This window comes from Hordeum vulgare, chromosome 7H (assembly GCF_904849725.1).
Source record: "Hordeum vulgare subsp. vulgare chromosome 7H, MorexV3_pseudomolecules_assembly, whole genome shotgun sequence".
NCBI classification, from domain to species: Eukaryota; Viridiplantae; Streptophyta; class Magnoliopsida; order Poales; family Poaceae; genus Hordeum; species Hordeum vulgare.
In genome coordinates, this window is record NC_058524.1 from 114,807,932 (window position 1) to 114,823,090 (window position 15,159).

A 15,159-nucleotide genomic window follows, 5' to 3' on the forward strand; every position below is an offset into this window, starting at 1 on the left:
CTTACTCGAGCCCTTTACTTGTGCACTTTACTTTGTGATAGCCATATTGTTTCTTCTCATATATCTCACTGTCACTTAGTTGTTTATCTTACTTAGCATAAGTTGTTGGTGCACATAGGTGAGCCTAGTTGTTTTAGGTTTACATGCACAGAAGCTCTTTTAACCGAACATATAAAAATTCTAGGATAGTTGTTTTAGGTGAGCATAGGGGAGCCTAGTTGTTTAAGCTTACCTATGCTGAAAATTGTATAAGCTCACTACTATAATTGTATACTATTTTGTTACCTAGAAAATTGTATAAGCTCACTTATAGCTCACCTATACGTATAAGGTAGCAAAATTGTGCATTCAATGGAAAATTGTATAAGCTCACCTATGCTTGACAATGCTATACGTAAGCTTCCATTGAATGCTGAAAATTGTAGTACCGATGGATTACATGCACAGAAGCTCTTTTACCCTGTCAACTATTTTGCTACCTTTTACCAACTATATTTAACCAAGACAGCAAATTAATTAGTCAATAAAAGCAATATAACTTATGAAAAATAAGAATCGCATCAATAGGGGACAACTTCCATTACACTCCTTGCACCGTCATGATAGTATTGTACAACCAATAGAACTTTGGGTAGGAAAAGCAACCCAAGTCACCAAGTTAGCATGATACAAAATTCTATATGCTATGGCCAGATATCCAAATTATAGCAACAAAACGTGCAAACAGCCAAGTACACTCAGAAACATTTATATTATGTCATTTACGATATATTGTATGCATAAAGGCAAACATATAAAAAGTTGTTCAAGATGCTTTTATACTAAAGTCTATACATGCAGTTATAACATAGGTATCAACTACAACAAACATACAGTTTAATCTCATGGAACCAATCTATACATATAATTTCTTTGAATTTCTTAGTACTGCCGAGTTAGAACTTAATTATGTGGCTTCTCTTACTAAGCAAGTCCCAGTACCTTACATTCTTACAATACACTACATAACTATACAAAAATAAACTCATCTATGTTCTTAATTTTTAGCACATCCATTTAGCAAAGGAAATACATTTAAATAATCAAGTAGAAAAAATATGAGGAAGGACAACCAAGAGGTTAACTTCCTTGTTGCTTCGAATGAATACTGTTAAGGTGTCACCTCTTGAGCTTCTGACTGCATATATACACTCGTTATCTGCAAACATCACTATAGAAAACAATTCCATCAGGAGAAAACATAACATGTGCGTCTAAGATGAACATATCAAATTGGATCAATGCATGAGATGTTGCTTCGAATGAATACTGTTAAGGTGTCACCATGTTGATCTTCTGACTGCATATATACACTCCTTATCTGAAAAAATTACTATAGAAAACAATTCCATCAGGAGAAAACATAACATGTGCTTCTAAGATGAACATATCAAACTGGATCATGGCATGAGATCATAAAAATAAAAGAACAGATCCAAGTCGCAAAATTGTATTTTTTTTCTTGAAAACGTAGAGAAGTGGATTGAACAAACCATCTAGTGCTCCAAAATGACTTATGCACTTTCCAACAATATTAAAATAGATACTCAAGTTCATTGTATGCAAATACGGGCCGGTGTAAGAAAAGAGGACGGGGACGCTGCTTAGGCAATGAACTTGGACTGAGGCCATTACTGAGAGATGGAGAATGGTGTTTGTGTATTTTGCAATTCCAGGGAAATCCGAGGAGGAGAGAGACAACAGGAGGTTAAGCAGAAGGCAACAGGGAGGGGATGAAGAGAGTCGTGATTGCTGCAGGCCGGCAACGTTGATAGAAAGAGAAAAGAATATGACTGAGAGATGTCGTGCATGTGAGATATATTGTGGAAGACGCGGAGAAGAGAGATGTCCTGCTCGTTGGACTATGTAATTCTAATTAATGGCTAGAGATTATTCATGAGGTATTTTGATTAAGTAAGACTCACAGTTTTTTTTCTTGAAGGGGAAGGGCCACTCAGACTCGGGCATCGTCATTAGGAAGGACTACACTAAGGGGAGCGGGATATGGAATAGATGGGTTCTTGCTTTGTTTTTTCCCATGAATTATATGTTGGCTGAGTAGGCTTGAATAGGAACTATAATCATCATGCCTTCATAAAAAAAAAGGAAAATGATGCTAATCATCGGGCAGAACGGACATTTTCCATCCGCCTCCTTGTGTGCACGACACGTGTCCCGTGCGCTGGGCCAAACAGAGCGGAGGCCGAACTCTGAAGTCGATGGCGGGCGGTGCGGGTGAGTATCTGGATTGCAGTGTCGCTATTTTCTTTTTTCTGAAACATTACATGTGTTGCAAAACTTATTTCCGCAACAACACATGTGTTGCAAAAGAGAAAAAACTGGAGAGAAAAAAAATCTGCAATATGACTTTTTGTTGCAAAAAAATTGTCTACTGTTGCAGAAAAAAATCTACAACAAACACTCGGTTGCAACAAAATTTTTGCAACAAGCAAATTGTTTCTGAAACTCGACCGTTGTTTCAGGAATTAACGGGTACAAAATTTATTTCTCGCAACAAAGCGAAAGTTTCTGCAACTCGGCCGTCGTTTCAGGAATGAAAGTTTCTGCAACTCGACCGTCGTTTCAGGAATTATATGGTGCCCGACTGAAGCGGATCGGACGGCTGCACGCGCGTAGATTGGGACGACTGCACGTACATCGGACGGACCTCCAGGTGGCGGATGCGTAGCAGCCCACTAAAAAAAGGACATCAACGAATTTTACGTGCATGTGGGCAGGTTAAACTAATTAAAGGAAAGAGATAGTCGCACCTAGAAAATAAAAGATAGATCGGCTAAATAGAGTTTGTCTCTTGTACGTTGTCAAAGGGGGTGCTACGCATCTACCTGCGGATGTTTAGTAAACATCCGCCACCCGGAGGTCCGTCCGATGTACGCGCTGTTGTCCCGATCTACGCACGCGCACCCGTCCGATCCGCTCCAGCCGGGCATCCTATAATTCCCGAAACAACTAATGCTTCTAGGACGCCAAAGCATCCAAAAAGAACAATATCTAGTGTACTAAGTACCAAAGGTAGTAAGCTTCTCAACCTTCACTTCCACATATCACCGTGGAGAAGTCAAACCGACGCAACTAATGCAATGGCAAGAACACACGAAGTGGTCAAGTCCCTCACACTCAAATCCCTCCACAACAACAAAAGCTATGGAGAAATATGAGAGGAAGAACAAGGAGCTCACAAAGAACTCCAAGATCAAGATCCAAGGGGTTCCCCTCACATAGAGGAGAAAGTGATTGGTGGAGATGTGGATCTAGATCTCCTCTCTCTTTTCCCTCAAGAACAAGCAAGAATCATTGGAGGGATTGAGAGTAATCAAGCTCTAATAATGTCAACAATGGAGGTAGAACAAGAGCTCAACGGATGGGTAAGACCAAGGGGGAAGAAGACCCCCTTTATATAGTGGGGGAAGGAATCAGACCGTTACCCCCACTTTCTACCCGAGCTCCAGCGGTACTACCGCTGGCTGCAGCAGTACTACCACCGCTGGCACTCCAGCGGTACTACCGCCAGCTAGCGGTACTACCGCTGGCACTCCAGCGGTACTACCGTTGGGCCCCTGGTAGTGCAACGGCACTACCACCGCCAAGAAAGTCTTCGCAAAAAGGTCCGTCCACGAACAACCGCAAGGCAGGCGGTACTAAGCTCCTGGAGCGGTACTACCGCTGACCAGGGGCGGTACTACCGCCAGCCAGCGGTACTACCGCTAAGGCCAACGGTACTACTGCCAACTCTAGCGGTACTACCGCTAGGTCCAGCGGTACTACCGCTCGCCACTGAAACAGCCATAACTTTCGCAAACGAGCTCCGAATCGAGCAAACCCAAGCTTGTTGGATTCAGGACGACAAGGGCTATCCAAGCGTCGGGGTCTCCAATTAGGTTGTGGAGATGGCCCCGAGCATTTGAGGACATCTCGGAGCCACAGACCATTGTGGTGAAGCTTCGTGGTATTATTGGGAGCCTCCAATCAAGTTGTGGAGATTGCCCCAACCTTGTGTTGTACGGGTTCGGTGACCGTCCTCAAGGGTCTCTGAGTGGAATCACGACATCTTGCATTGTGCGAGGGCGTGAGGATATTACGGTGGCCTTAGTGGCATCTTGGTGATCATTGTGCCTCCACACCGCTCCAAACGGAGATTAGCATCCGCAAGGGTGTGAACTTCGGGATACATCATCGTCTCAGCGTGCCTCGGATGTCTCTTACTCGAGCCCTTTACTTGTGCACTTTACTTTGTGATAGCCATATTGTTTCTTCTCATATATCTCACTGTCACTTAGTTGTTTATCTTACTTAGCATAAGTTGTTGGTGCACATAGGTGAGCCTAGTTGTTTTAGGTTTACATGCACAGAAGCTCTTTTAACCGAACATATAAAAATTCTAGGATAGTTGTTTTAGGTGAGCATAGGGGAGCCTAGTTGTTTAAGCTTACCTATGCTGAAAATTGTATAAGCTCACTACTATAATTGTATACTATTTTGTTACCTAGAAAATTGTATAAGCTCACTTATAGCTCACCTATACGTATAAGGTAGCAAAATTGTGCATTCAATGGAAAATTGTATAAGCTCACCTATGCTTGACAATGCTATACGTAAGCTTCCATTGAATGCTGAAAATTGTAGTACCGATGGATTACATGCACAGAAGCTCTTTTACCCTGTCAACTATTTTGCTACCTTTTACCAACTATATTTAACCAATACAGCAAATTAATTAGTCAATAAAAGCAATATAACTTATGAAAAATAAGAATCGCATCAATAGGGGACAACTTCCATTACACTCCTTGCACCGTCATGATAGTATTGTACAACCAATAGAACTTTGGGTAGGAAAAGCAACCCAAGTCACCAAGTTAGCATGATACAAAATTCTATATGCTATGGCCAGATATCCAAATTATAGCAACAAAACGTGCAAACAGCCAAGTACACTCAGAAACATTTATATTATGTCATTTACGATATATTGTATGCATAAAGGCAAACATATAAAAAGTTGTTCAAGATGCTTTTATACTAAAGTCTATACATGCAGTTATAACATAGGTATCAACTACAACAAACATACAGTTTAATCTCATGGAACCAATCTATACATATAATTTCTTTGAATTTCTTAGTACTGCCGAGTTAGAACTTAATTATGTGGCTTCTCTTACTAAGCAAGTCCCAGTACCTTACATTCTTACAATACACTACATAACTATACAAAAATAAACTCATCTATGTTCTTAATTTTTAGCACATCCATTTAGCAAAGGAAATACATTTAAATAATCAAGTAGAAAAAATATGAGGAAGGACAACCAAGAGGTTAACTTCCTTGTTGCTTCGAATGAATACTGTTAAGGTGTCACCTCTTGAGCTTCTGACTGCATATATACACTCGTTATCTGCAAACATCACTATAGAAAACAATTCCATCAGGAGAAAACATAACATGTGCGTCTAAGATGAACATATCAAATTGGATCAATGCATGAGATGTTGCTTCGAATGAATACTGTTAAGGTGTCACCATGTTGATCTTCTGACTGCATATATACACTCCTTATCTGAAAAAATTACTATAGAAAACAATTCCATCAGGAGAAAACATAACATGTGCTTCTAAGATGAACATATCAAACTGGATCATGGCATGAGATCATAAAAATAAAAGAACAGATCCAAGTCGCAAAATTGTATTTTTTTTCTTGAAAACGTAGAGAAGTGGATTGAACAAACCATCTAGTGCTCCAAAATGACTTATGCACTTTCCAACAATATTAAAATAGATACTCAAGTTCATTGTATGCAAATACGGGCCGGTGTAAGAAAAGAGGACGGGGACGCTGCTTAGGCAATGAACTTGGACTGAGGCCATTACTGAGAGATGGAGAATGGTGTTTGTGTATTTTGCAATTCCAGGGAAATCCGAGGAGGAGAGAGACAACAGGAGGTTAAGCAGAAGGCAACAGGGAGGGGATGAAGAGAGTCGTGATTGCTGCAGGCCGGCAACGTTGATAGAAAGAGAAAAGAATATGACTGAGAGATGTCGTGCATGTGAGATATATTGTGGAAGACGCGGAGAAGAGAGATGTCCTGCTCGTTGGACTATGTAATTCTAATTAATGGCTAGAGATTATTCATGAGGTATTTTGATTAAGTAAGACTCACAGTTTTTTTTCTTGAAGGGGAAGGGCCACTCAGACTCGGGCATCGTCATTAGGAAGGACTACACTAAGGGGAGCGGGATATGGAATAGATGGGTTCTTGCTTTGTTTTTTCCCATGAATTATATGTTGGCTGAGTAGGCTTGAATAGGAACTATAATCATCATGCCTTCATAAAAAAAAAGGAAAATGATGCTAATCATCGGGCAGAACGGACATTTTCCATCCGCCTCCTTGTGTGCACGACACGTGTCCCGTGCGCTGGGCCAAACAGAGCGGAGGCCGAACTCTGAAGTCGATGGCGGGCGGTGCGGGTGAGTATCTGGATTGCAGTGTCGCTATTTTCTTTTTTCTGAAACATTACATGTGTTGCAAAACTTATTTCCGCAACAACACATGTGTTGCAAAAGAGAAAAAACTGGAGAGAAAAAAAATCTGCAATATGACTTTTTGTTGCAAAAAAATTGTCTACTGTTGCAGAAAAAAATCTACAACAAACACTCGGTTGCAACAAAATTTTTGCAACAAGCAAATTGTTTCTGAAACTCGACCGTTGTTTCAGGAATTAACGGGTACAAAATTTATTTCTCGCAACAAAGCGAAAGTTTCTGCAACTCGGCCGTCGTTTCAGGAATGAAAGTTTCTGCAACTCGACCGTCGTTTCAGGAATTATATGGTGCCCGACTGAAGCGGATCGGACGGCTGCACGCGCGTAGATTGGGACGACTGCACGTACATCGGACGGACCTCCAGGTGGCGGATGCGTAGCAGCCCACTAAAAAAAGGACATCAACGAATTTTACGTGCATGTGGGCAGGTTAAACTAATTAAAGGAAAGAGATAGTCGCACCTAGAAAATAAAAGATAGATCGGCTAAATAGAGTTTGTCTCTTGTACGTTGTCAAAGGGGGTGCTACGCATCTACCTGCGGATGTTTAGTAAACATCCGCCACCCGGAGGTCCGTCCGATGTACGCGCTGTTGTCCCGATCTACGCACGCGCACCCGTCCGATCCGCTCCAGCCGGGCATCCTATAATTCCTATATAAACTTGAATACCATCTTGGTCATCATATAAACTCCTTGAACCCAACAGATGAACTTTAAAAAATGCCTATGGACAAATCCTATAAATGTAACTTAAGGCAACCATTAGTCCATAGGAATTGTCATCAATTACCAAAACTACATATGAAGATATATGCTCTAACAACTTATGTTCCTTTGTCGATTTATGGCTGGCCTCGAGAACCACCCGCCGACGAGGAGGAGGCAAGAGAGAGAGAGAGAGAGAGAGGAGTGGGGCGTGTGGGAGAGGGGAAATAGGTCAGCCGAGATAGAGGTTGTCCCCCGTTCGCACAAATGCCAGTTTCAGCGAACACTCATTTAAATCCGACGTGGCAACAACACCTGCTTCAAGATTCGTGCGCCACATCCCACGGCAACCCGCGTTCGCTGGAATCCTCAAATACCCGATGTCCGCGAGATAGCTTTTTCATTTTCTTTCTTTTTCTTGTTCTCCAACCCAACACAACAACCACCTTTTCGCACTCCACATCCGCCCATCTCCCTCCCCGCGAAGGAAGTATCTTCCTGGATCCGGTACGCCTACCAACACACGAGTGCACCCCCCTCACGTCACCGCTCAATCCACACCAAACCGCTCTTCCGCACCCCAGGCGCGTGTAATCCGCCACCCCTTCCGCACGCAGATCCGCCCACACGCCGCGGCGGAGCAGCCGAACTGCCCACCGCCTCGCACCCCGCTGTCGGTCTACCGATTAGACACCCGTGGCCCTCCCACTGGCAACCTGGCCCAGGCCCCACGCGTCAGGGACAGCAGCCGGACACCGCATCCTCCATCATCCATCTGATCGGATATCTTTTTGGTTACGGCTCCAGATTTTTTTCCTCCCCCTATAAACTCACTTCCCCCGTGCGCCTCCGTCGTCCTCCCCTCCCTCGCGAGTCCGAAGTCAAGGCGAAAACCCTCGAGGCGAAGCGAGAGTCGCAGATAGGGATAACCGCGAGAGTCGAGTGAGTGGGTTGGAAGGGAAGCCGAGATGAAGCTCAACGTGAAGACCCTCAAGGGCACAAGCTTCGAGATCGAGGCGACCCCCGAGTCCTCGGTACGATCCCTCTCCCCTCTCTTTCCCCTCTCCAATCGCGCGCGATTCGGCGCAATTCCCTGGCAATTGGCTTGATTCGGTGCGTCTCGGCGCGATTAGGGCGCGGCCTCGCACCGTGATTAGGCGCTCGTGCGGCGATGTCGCGTTTCTGAAAATCTGAATCTAGGGTTTAGTCGCTGCTCGGCTCTGCTGGTGTATGGGGGCAGGTGGATGTCGTGGTGCGGATCGGGCCCGACTTGGGTATTGGGGTTGTTGGGGCGCCGATGCCTGTAATTTTACATCGACTGGGTGCTCTGAATTGAACGGTTGAATACTGCTCGTTAGCAGCAGTAGTCGATATGTGCGGGATTTTTTTGGGAATTCTGTTATCTGCTGTAGCCAAATTGTTTGGGCCTGCAATGCTTGATGTTTTGCTTCACTAGTACTAACCTGTCGAGGGTTTGCTCCGTTTCACAGGTGGGTGAGGTCAAGAGAATCATCGAGAGTGCTCAGGGGCAGAATGTGTACCCTGCGGATCAGCTGATGATCATATATCAAGGAAAAATTCTCAAGGATGATACCACTCTGGATGCTAACAAGGTTGCAGAGAACAGTTTCCTTGTTATAATGCTGTCTAAGGTATTTGATGCTCCCTGTCCCGTTAGTTTGAATTTGAATGCTCAGTTCTCCAACTCTCAAAGAATTTTTGCCAGACCCTTGAGTGGTTTGAATGGAAATTGGACCGTTTTTGTATGTTACTAAGCTTGACATTGTAGCCTATTTTAGTCACAATGCCTGAATGCCATGGATGCATAGGTCATTGATGAGTACATTTTGTATGTTCTTAGTAATGTCTCCATTCTGCACTTCCAATGTTCTTTTGTCAAGCACAAAAGCACTTCTAATGTTCTTTTGTTTGGCACTTCTCAAATCATTAAAAGGTGGTGCTATAATCATAGGCATGCAATTATGCACTCTGTTACACATTCTGAATTTCCCTTGCATGTTTAATTCAGCCATTGTATTATGATGTGTTTCTAGTTTTTTAGCCTTCTAATTGGATGAATCAATAAATATTGGTCTTGGTGATATCATTCATGCTGATTCAACATTTGTATGCTCTCAGTGATGTCTCCATTCTGCACTTATAATGTTCTTTTGTTATCTTTTGATCTGGATATTAGTAACTTATCCTGTATGCATTTATCTTGTAGCCTAAGGCGTCATCTAGTGGCGCTTCTTCTGCTTCAAAGGCACCTGTTAGTCAGGTATTTTGGGTTGATACGTTTTTATCAGATCTACCTATTATTGTAGTTGGTTCTTATCTCCTGCTGTGCAAAAAAGCTAAATATATATTTAGCCACCAACCCTTTGTAATTTATTTTTCCCTAGTTTAAGGGTATGTTTGATTCATGCCCCCATCTAGCTCTAACAAATTATGGCAAGAATTGGCTTGCTATTTTTTTGTCAAGTAATCCTCCACTCTCACTTGATCATTTACTTGGCATGAATATGTAAGAGGGATGGGTGGACACTCATTGACAAGCAATTTTTTGGCAACAAACCAAACGAAGATCAAAATATGATTTACAGCAATTTTTTTGTCAAGGTTAGTTTGGGACACCAACCAAACACAACCTAGCACTATTTGGTACCAAATGTATTCTCTGCCTGGCAGTGTCACTATCTTTCTCCTTTCTAATTTTGTGTTGATTCCACACTGTTTTCCTTTTTTTGTTGTTGTATTTTATGCTTCTTTATTCCACCTTTTAGCTTCAACCAGCATACATGCAAACGGTATGCTAGCCATGCCACCAATGCTCTGCCATGTCATATCCCTCTTTTGTGTTAGGGTTATTTGTGGGCCCTTCAAATTGAAGAAGGTTAGATTAGTGAACCTGAAAGATGTTTGTGTTACTAGATAGCAAGAAGGTGGGACATCTGTGATCATAACTATCTTGCCTTCTGTGAACGCAGTTCACTTTAGCTCATATAAGAACAAAATTGTATTTTCATCATATAATTACATCGCATAATATTACCCTGTCTTCTGTTTGGGTGACCCTTGTTTTATCAACATCTAATTATCTTACTAGAAATATTTAATTTCTTGCATTACGCTAGTCTCAACCTGCTACCCCAGTTGCTGCTGCTACTCCACCTGTCCCTGTTGCCTCAGCTGCAAGATCACCACCTTCACAAGCACCTGTTGCTGCATCTGAACCGTGAGTTATCAATGCTTTCAACTTATGTGTTGGAACCTTCTGTTTATCTTATTTATTTCTTTTCATTTGTAGGGCGCCTCCCAGTGCACAGCCTTCAGCTGTTTCTGATACTCCAGCTGCTGCAGTAACTGCATCGTGAGCCCATTTCAGAGCCTTTATTTCATTCTATTAGAAGCTACATTATTATTGATTAACATATTCTAGAGCTTTGTCCTTATTATTTCTAGCTACAAATTCCTTACTAGCCTTATGCATATGATCTCTTGTCATGTGTGGGTTCTTTATGTAAACTCTTGCCAATTTTTACACGTTGGTGACCCGGCACGTTTTTATTTGTGTTTCTGTTAGACAGCATGCACATGTTCTGAACTGTCCCCCCTTTTTCTTTTTGTAGTGCAGCTGTAAATTATTCTTGAATGCCCGGGAAGAAATGGATTTCTGGTTGCTTTTATAATGATATAAATATAAACATGGTTAAATTATTTTGGCATTTACATACCTAGCGTCTGACAAGTCATGTAACCTATTTCCCAAATTATTTTGGTATTAACATTGATAAACTTCTAATTATTTTGGTATTAATATTGAATTATTTAACCTACTTCTCGTCAAGCTGTACTGCTCAAGTGCTAGAAAAATCATACTTATGACACACTGAGCATACTGTACAAAAGTTTAAAGAAAAAAATGCATAGGTTAATACATTGACCTATTTTGATAGGTTAGAATTTTTCATGTGTTATTTTCTGAATGTTTAGACTTTAAAAACTGGTTTTTCATTCCATGTGTCCGTGTGTATTTGTTATCAGCACATGGTAGTGCATCTGCTGCTTATTTATGTTATGCAAGCCGGGTTACTGATTTGGTTCTCATGAAACTTGAGCCAGAAAGAATCTTCCACATTCTCTTTCATTGTGATAAACCGTTTTGATTATAAATTAACATATCTGTATTCTGCTTGTGCTGTATAGAGGCGATGCTGATGTATACAGTCAGGCTGCATCAAACCTTGTCTCTGGCGGCATTCTAGAACAGACAGTCCAACAAATTCTTGACATGGGTGGTGGCACCTGGGAACGTGATATGGTTGTCCGTGCTTTACGTGCTGCGTATAACAACCCTGAGAGGGCTATTGACTACCTGTACTCTGTAAGTTCAATGCTTGTTGAATTTTGTTTTATTCTTCTTTTGAAGTCCTTATTTCCATGTCCTGCCTTTCATGTGCTCAGTTGTTTTTGCACAAAATCCAGAGGGAACTGAATTTGTGTTCCATTCTAAATACATGTTATTCTTACTGTTTCATTTTGGTTTGACTGTTAGGGAATACCTGAATCCGTAGAGGCCCCACCTGTGGCTCGAGCACCTGCTCCTGCTCAACAGGCACAAAACCTGCAGGCTCCATCTCAGGCTCAGGCTGCACCTCTACCGGCAGTGCAGCCATCTGGTGGTGTCTCTGCTGGGCCTAATGCGAATCCTCTAAACCTTTTCCCACAGGTATGTACTCCAGATATACCCTTTCAACCTTCATAGTTTTTGTAGATTTTTGTGTGGAATTGGATAGGCCAAGCTTTACAAAGTCAGTAGTCGCTGACCCAGTTAAACTAGTTTGCACCTTTACATTCATCCACAGACGCAACTTCATTTATTTTACATGCTCAGTGCCATATGGCATCATCAGAAGCATGATTAGGAATCATTAAAACATTGGCACTGTTTTCTTAGGACTTCACAGCAAGAGAGGCTCCTACTGATTTAAAAAACTTAAAATATATAGAGGTGTCAGTGAGACCACACCCTGCCCTAAAGAAAAAGAGAAATTGCATGTCAGTCTCTAAAGCTAAAACTTAGTTCCTATGTGGAGGAAAATCTCTTTAGCATAGATATGCTTTACATCTGTCTGTTATGTGGTGTCTCTGGTGTGGGGTCTCCTTTGACAATACATTATGCAACTTACAGCTACCTCTCTGTTGTGCATTTTTATTCTGAAAACAATCTTTTTTGCGATGATGATCACTCCTTTGGCTAGTTTTGATGTAAACTATCATAACAGGGTGTTCCAAGTGGTGGGGCCAATGCTGGTGCTGGTGTGGGTGCCGGTGCCGGTGCCCTTGATGCATTGCGACAGCTTCCACAGGTACTAGCAGTGCAACCATATACTGGTTGGTCCTTGGAAGTGTTGCATTGTTCTAACAGTGATTTACTTTTTCCTCTCAGTTCCAAGCACTGCTTGCATTGGTCCAGGCTAATCCCCAAATCCTACAGGTATGAATTAGCCTTTTTATGTAGTACTCCCTCCGTCCCAAAATAAGTGTACTTTATAACTTGTTCTTTTTATGTACTTGAAAATCAGCTGATGTATCATCTTGTGTATTCACAGCCAATGCTTCAAGAGCTGGGGAAACAAAATCCACAGATCCTGCGGTTGATTCAGGAAAATCAGGCTGAGTTTCTCCGCCTGGTAAATGAAACACCTGAGAGTGGTGCTGGCGGGTAAGAATTAAGAAACATTACACAACTATGTGCAGTTATTATGGCAGGCATACACACAGCATTTACATTGATGTTTTCTCCATTATGTGCAACCAGAAATATACTAGGCGCACTGGCAGCTCAAATGCCACAGGCAGTTCAAGTTACTCCAGAAGAACGGGAGGCCATCCAGCGGGTACAATACATTTTGATGATTTGTTTTCTTTGTAAAACCTTCCCTATTTCTAAATTTGTATATTTGTATTCTGTATCTAGTGTCACTCTTTATAGTTCGAATATCCATTATCAATGGACATTATCAGTTTCTTTGTTGCATTACTAGTTATAAGGGTTTAACATAAAATTACATTTGTATATTTGACAGCTTGAGTCAATGGGGTTCAATCGTGAGCTTGTGTTGGAGGTCTTCTTTGCATGCAACAGGGATGAAGAACTGGCTGCCAACTATCTTTTGGATCATGGCCACGAGTTTGAGGAACAACAATAGATGTTAGATTGGTGTTACCGTCGAAAGACAGAGTCAGTGACAGAAGCAGTACAGTTTGGTGTCGTTCTTATATCTTGCTGCTGAATATCACTACTACTTGCCATTAGTGAGAAGCTGCTGACTTTCAATTTCTTGTATGCTGGAAATCCTTTTTAAGTACATATTAATATCATATCTGTGTGTGCAGCTGGTCTATTTTTTTCCTGCTTTTTAAATAGCATCTCATGATCTCTTGAATTGCCACTTGGTTTACATGCAGAATTTACTTTCTACTCCCTCCGTTCCTAATGTAGATTCATTCATTTTGTGATATCTCGAGTAAGCTACTCCCTCCGTTTCTAAATATAAGTCTTTAAAGAGGTTTTATTAGTGGACTACATACGGATGTATATAGACATACTTTCGAGTGTAGATTCACTCATTTTGCTCCGTATGTAGACTCCTAGTGAAATATCTTAAAAGACTTATATTTAGGAACGGAGGGAGTACTTATATTGGAAATGGAGTTTTTACACTTGAGTTCAAATGCATTTTTTTTTTGAATGAGAGTTCAAATGCACTCTTGAGAACAGTAAAGTCCAAGAGATAGAACAAATTTCAAAAAAGAAATCTTAGTCTTCTTGGCAATACAAACATTGTTGAGTTTTCTATTTATGTGGTTAATACTCTTGGCGAAAAAAACAAATTTGATGCTCCATAAAGACTATTTTGAAAACTTTTTGGAATATTGGTTTTGTTATTTTTTCAGACCTCCAGGAATGATATTTCATCACAAAGCATGGAGGCGAAATATCACACAATGTTTGTTGCTTGCTGCTATTCATAGTAGGAGCATTGTCACATATTTCGAGGGCATGCACTTCTATCTGCTGCACATTTTTGAAGTCCAAATTTTAAATACTACTCCCTCTGTCCCAAGTTTCAAAATAAATGTCTTAAACATTTATGTCCCAAGTTTCAAAATAAATGTCTTACATATTTATTTTGAGATGGAGGGAGTAGTAGCTCAAAACTGTGACGCTTATTTTAGGGAATAGTTTAAAACTGTTGACACTTATTTTAGACAGGAGGGAGTAGAATTGTGGTTGTTTTCAAATCAGCTAAGGTGGGGCTAAGTTAATTTTAATTAGCAGCACCTTAATCAAACCTGTAGCTATAATCCGCTATTTACAGCTTCAAATATTTGAGAGAGTAGTCGTATCCCTTTTTATTGTTGGTGCTAGATTGGCTTATAAAAGTCTTCAGCTCGTGCTCATCGATTGGTACTCACCTTGATTTCTTTGGCGTCCGGACGGGACACCCGGTTGGAAACAAATACAGGCCATAGTTTATTACGACTTCCGAGTGTTTCAGGACTCGATGTTTTGTCCTACAGACTTGTTTTCTCTTAGCTTTCCGCTCCTCCTGCCCCCTTTATCCACATCTGTTACCATTGTGTACTTTTAGGTTAAATTGTCCATTTTGGCATCTTTCCCTCGACAGACGTGCCACACCATAGGGAACGTTTGGGACCGACGCGCTGGCCAAACGCTTCACCGGTCTGTCTACTTGCTCACGGCAGCGATCAAATCGAAGGGCCCATCATGTTATCTTCTTCCACATCCCGCATCCTTCTCCTTCCTTTACCCAATC

General features: G+C 41.5%; 1 protein-coding gene across 2 annotated transcripts; it reads left to right on the forward strand.

Annotated features, from left to right (window-relative positions):
• The first annotated feature begins 8,157 nt into the window (after positions 1–8,157).
• On the forward strand, positions 8,158–13,699 carry LOC123407404 (ubiquitin receptor RAD23d-like). Of its 2 annotated transcripts, XM_045100525.1 has the most exons (13): positions 8,158–8,346; positions 8,803–8,964; positions 9,540–9,593; positions 9,845–9,934; positions 10,450–10,550; positions 10,623–10,685; positions 11,522–11,699; positions 11,871–12,044; positions 12,601–12,684; positions 12,765–12,812; positions 12,928–13,040; positions 13,137–13,215; positions 13,405–13,699. In XM_045100525.1, the coding sequence occupies exons 1-13, from the start codon at positions 8,281–8,283 to the stop codon at positions 13,525–13,527; spliced, it is 1,335 nt and encodes a 444-aa protein (XP_044956460.1). In that variant the 5' UTR covers positions 8,158–8,280; the 3' UTR covers positions 13,528–13,699. The 2 variants fall into 2 exon arrangements, with proteins under 2 accessions (XP_044956460.1, XP_044956461.1); XM_045100526.1 differs by lacking the exon at positions 9,845–9,934 and having other exon boundaries at positions 8,159–8,346.
• The last annotated feature ends 1,460 nt before the right edge of the window (positions 13,700–15,159 follow it).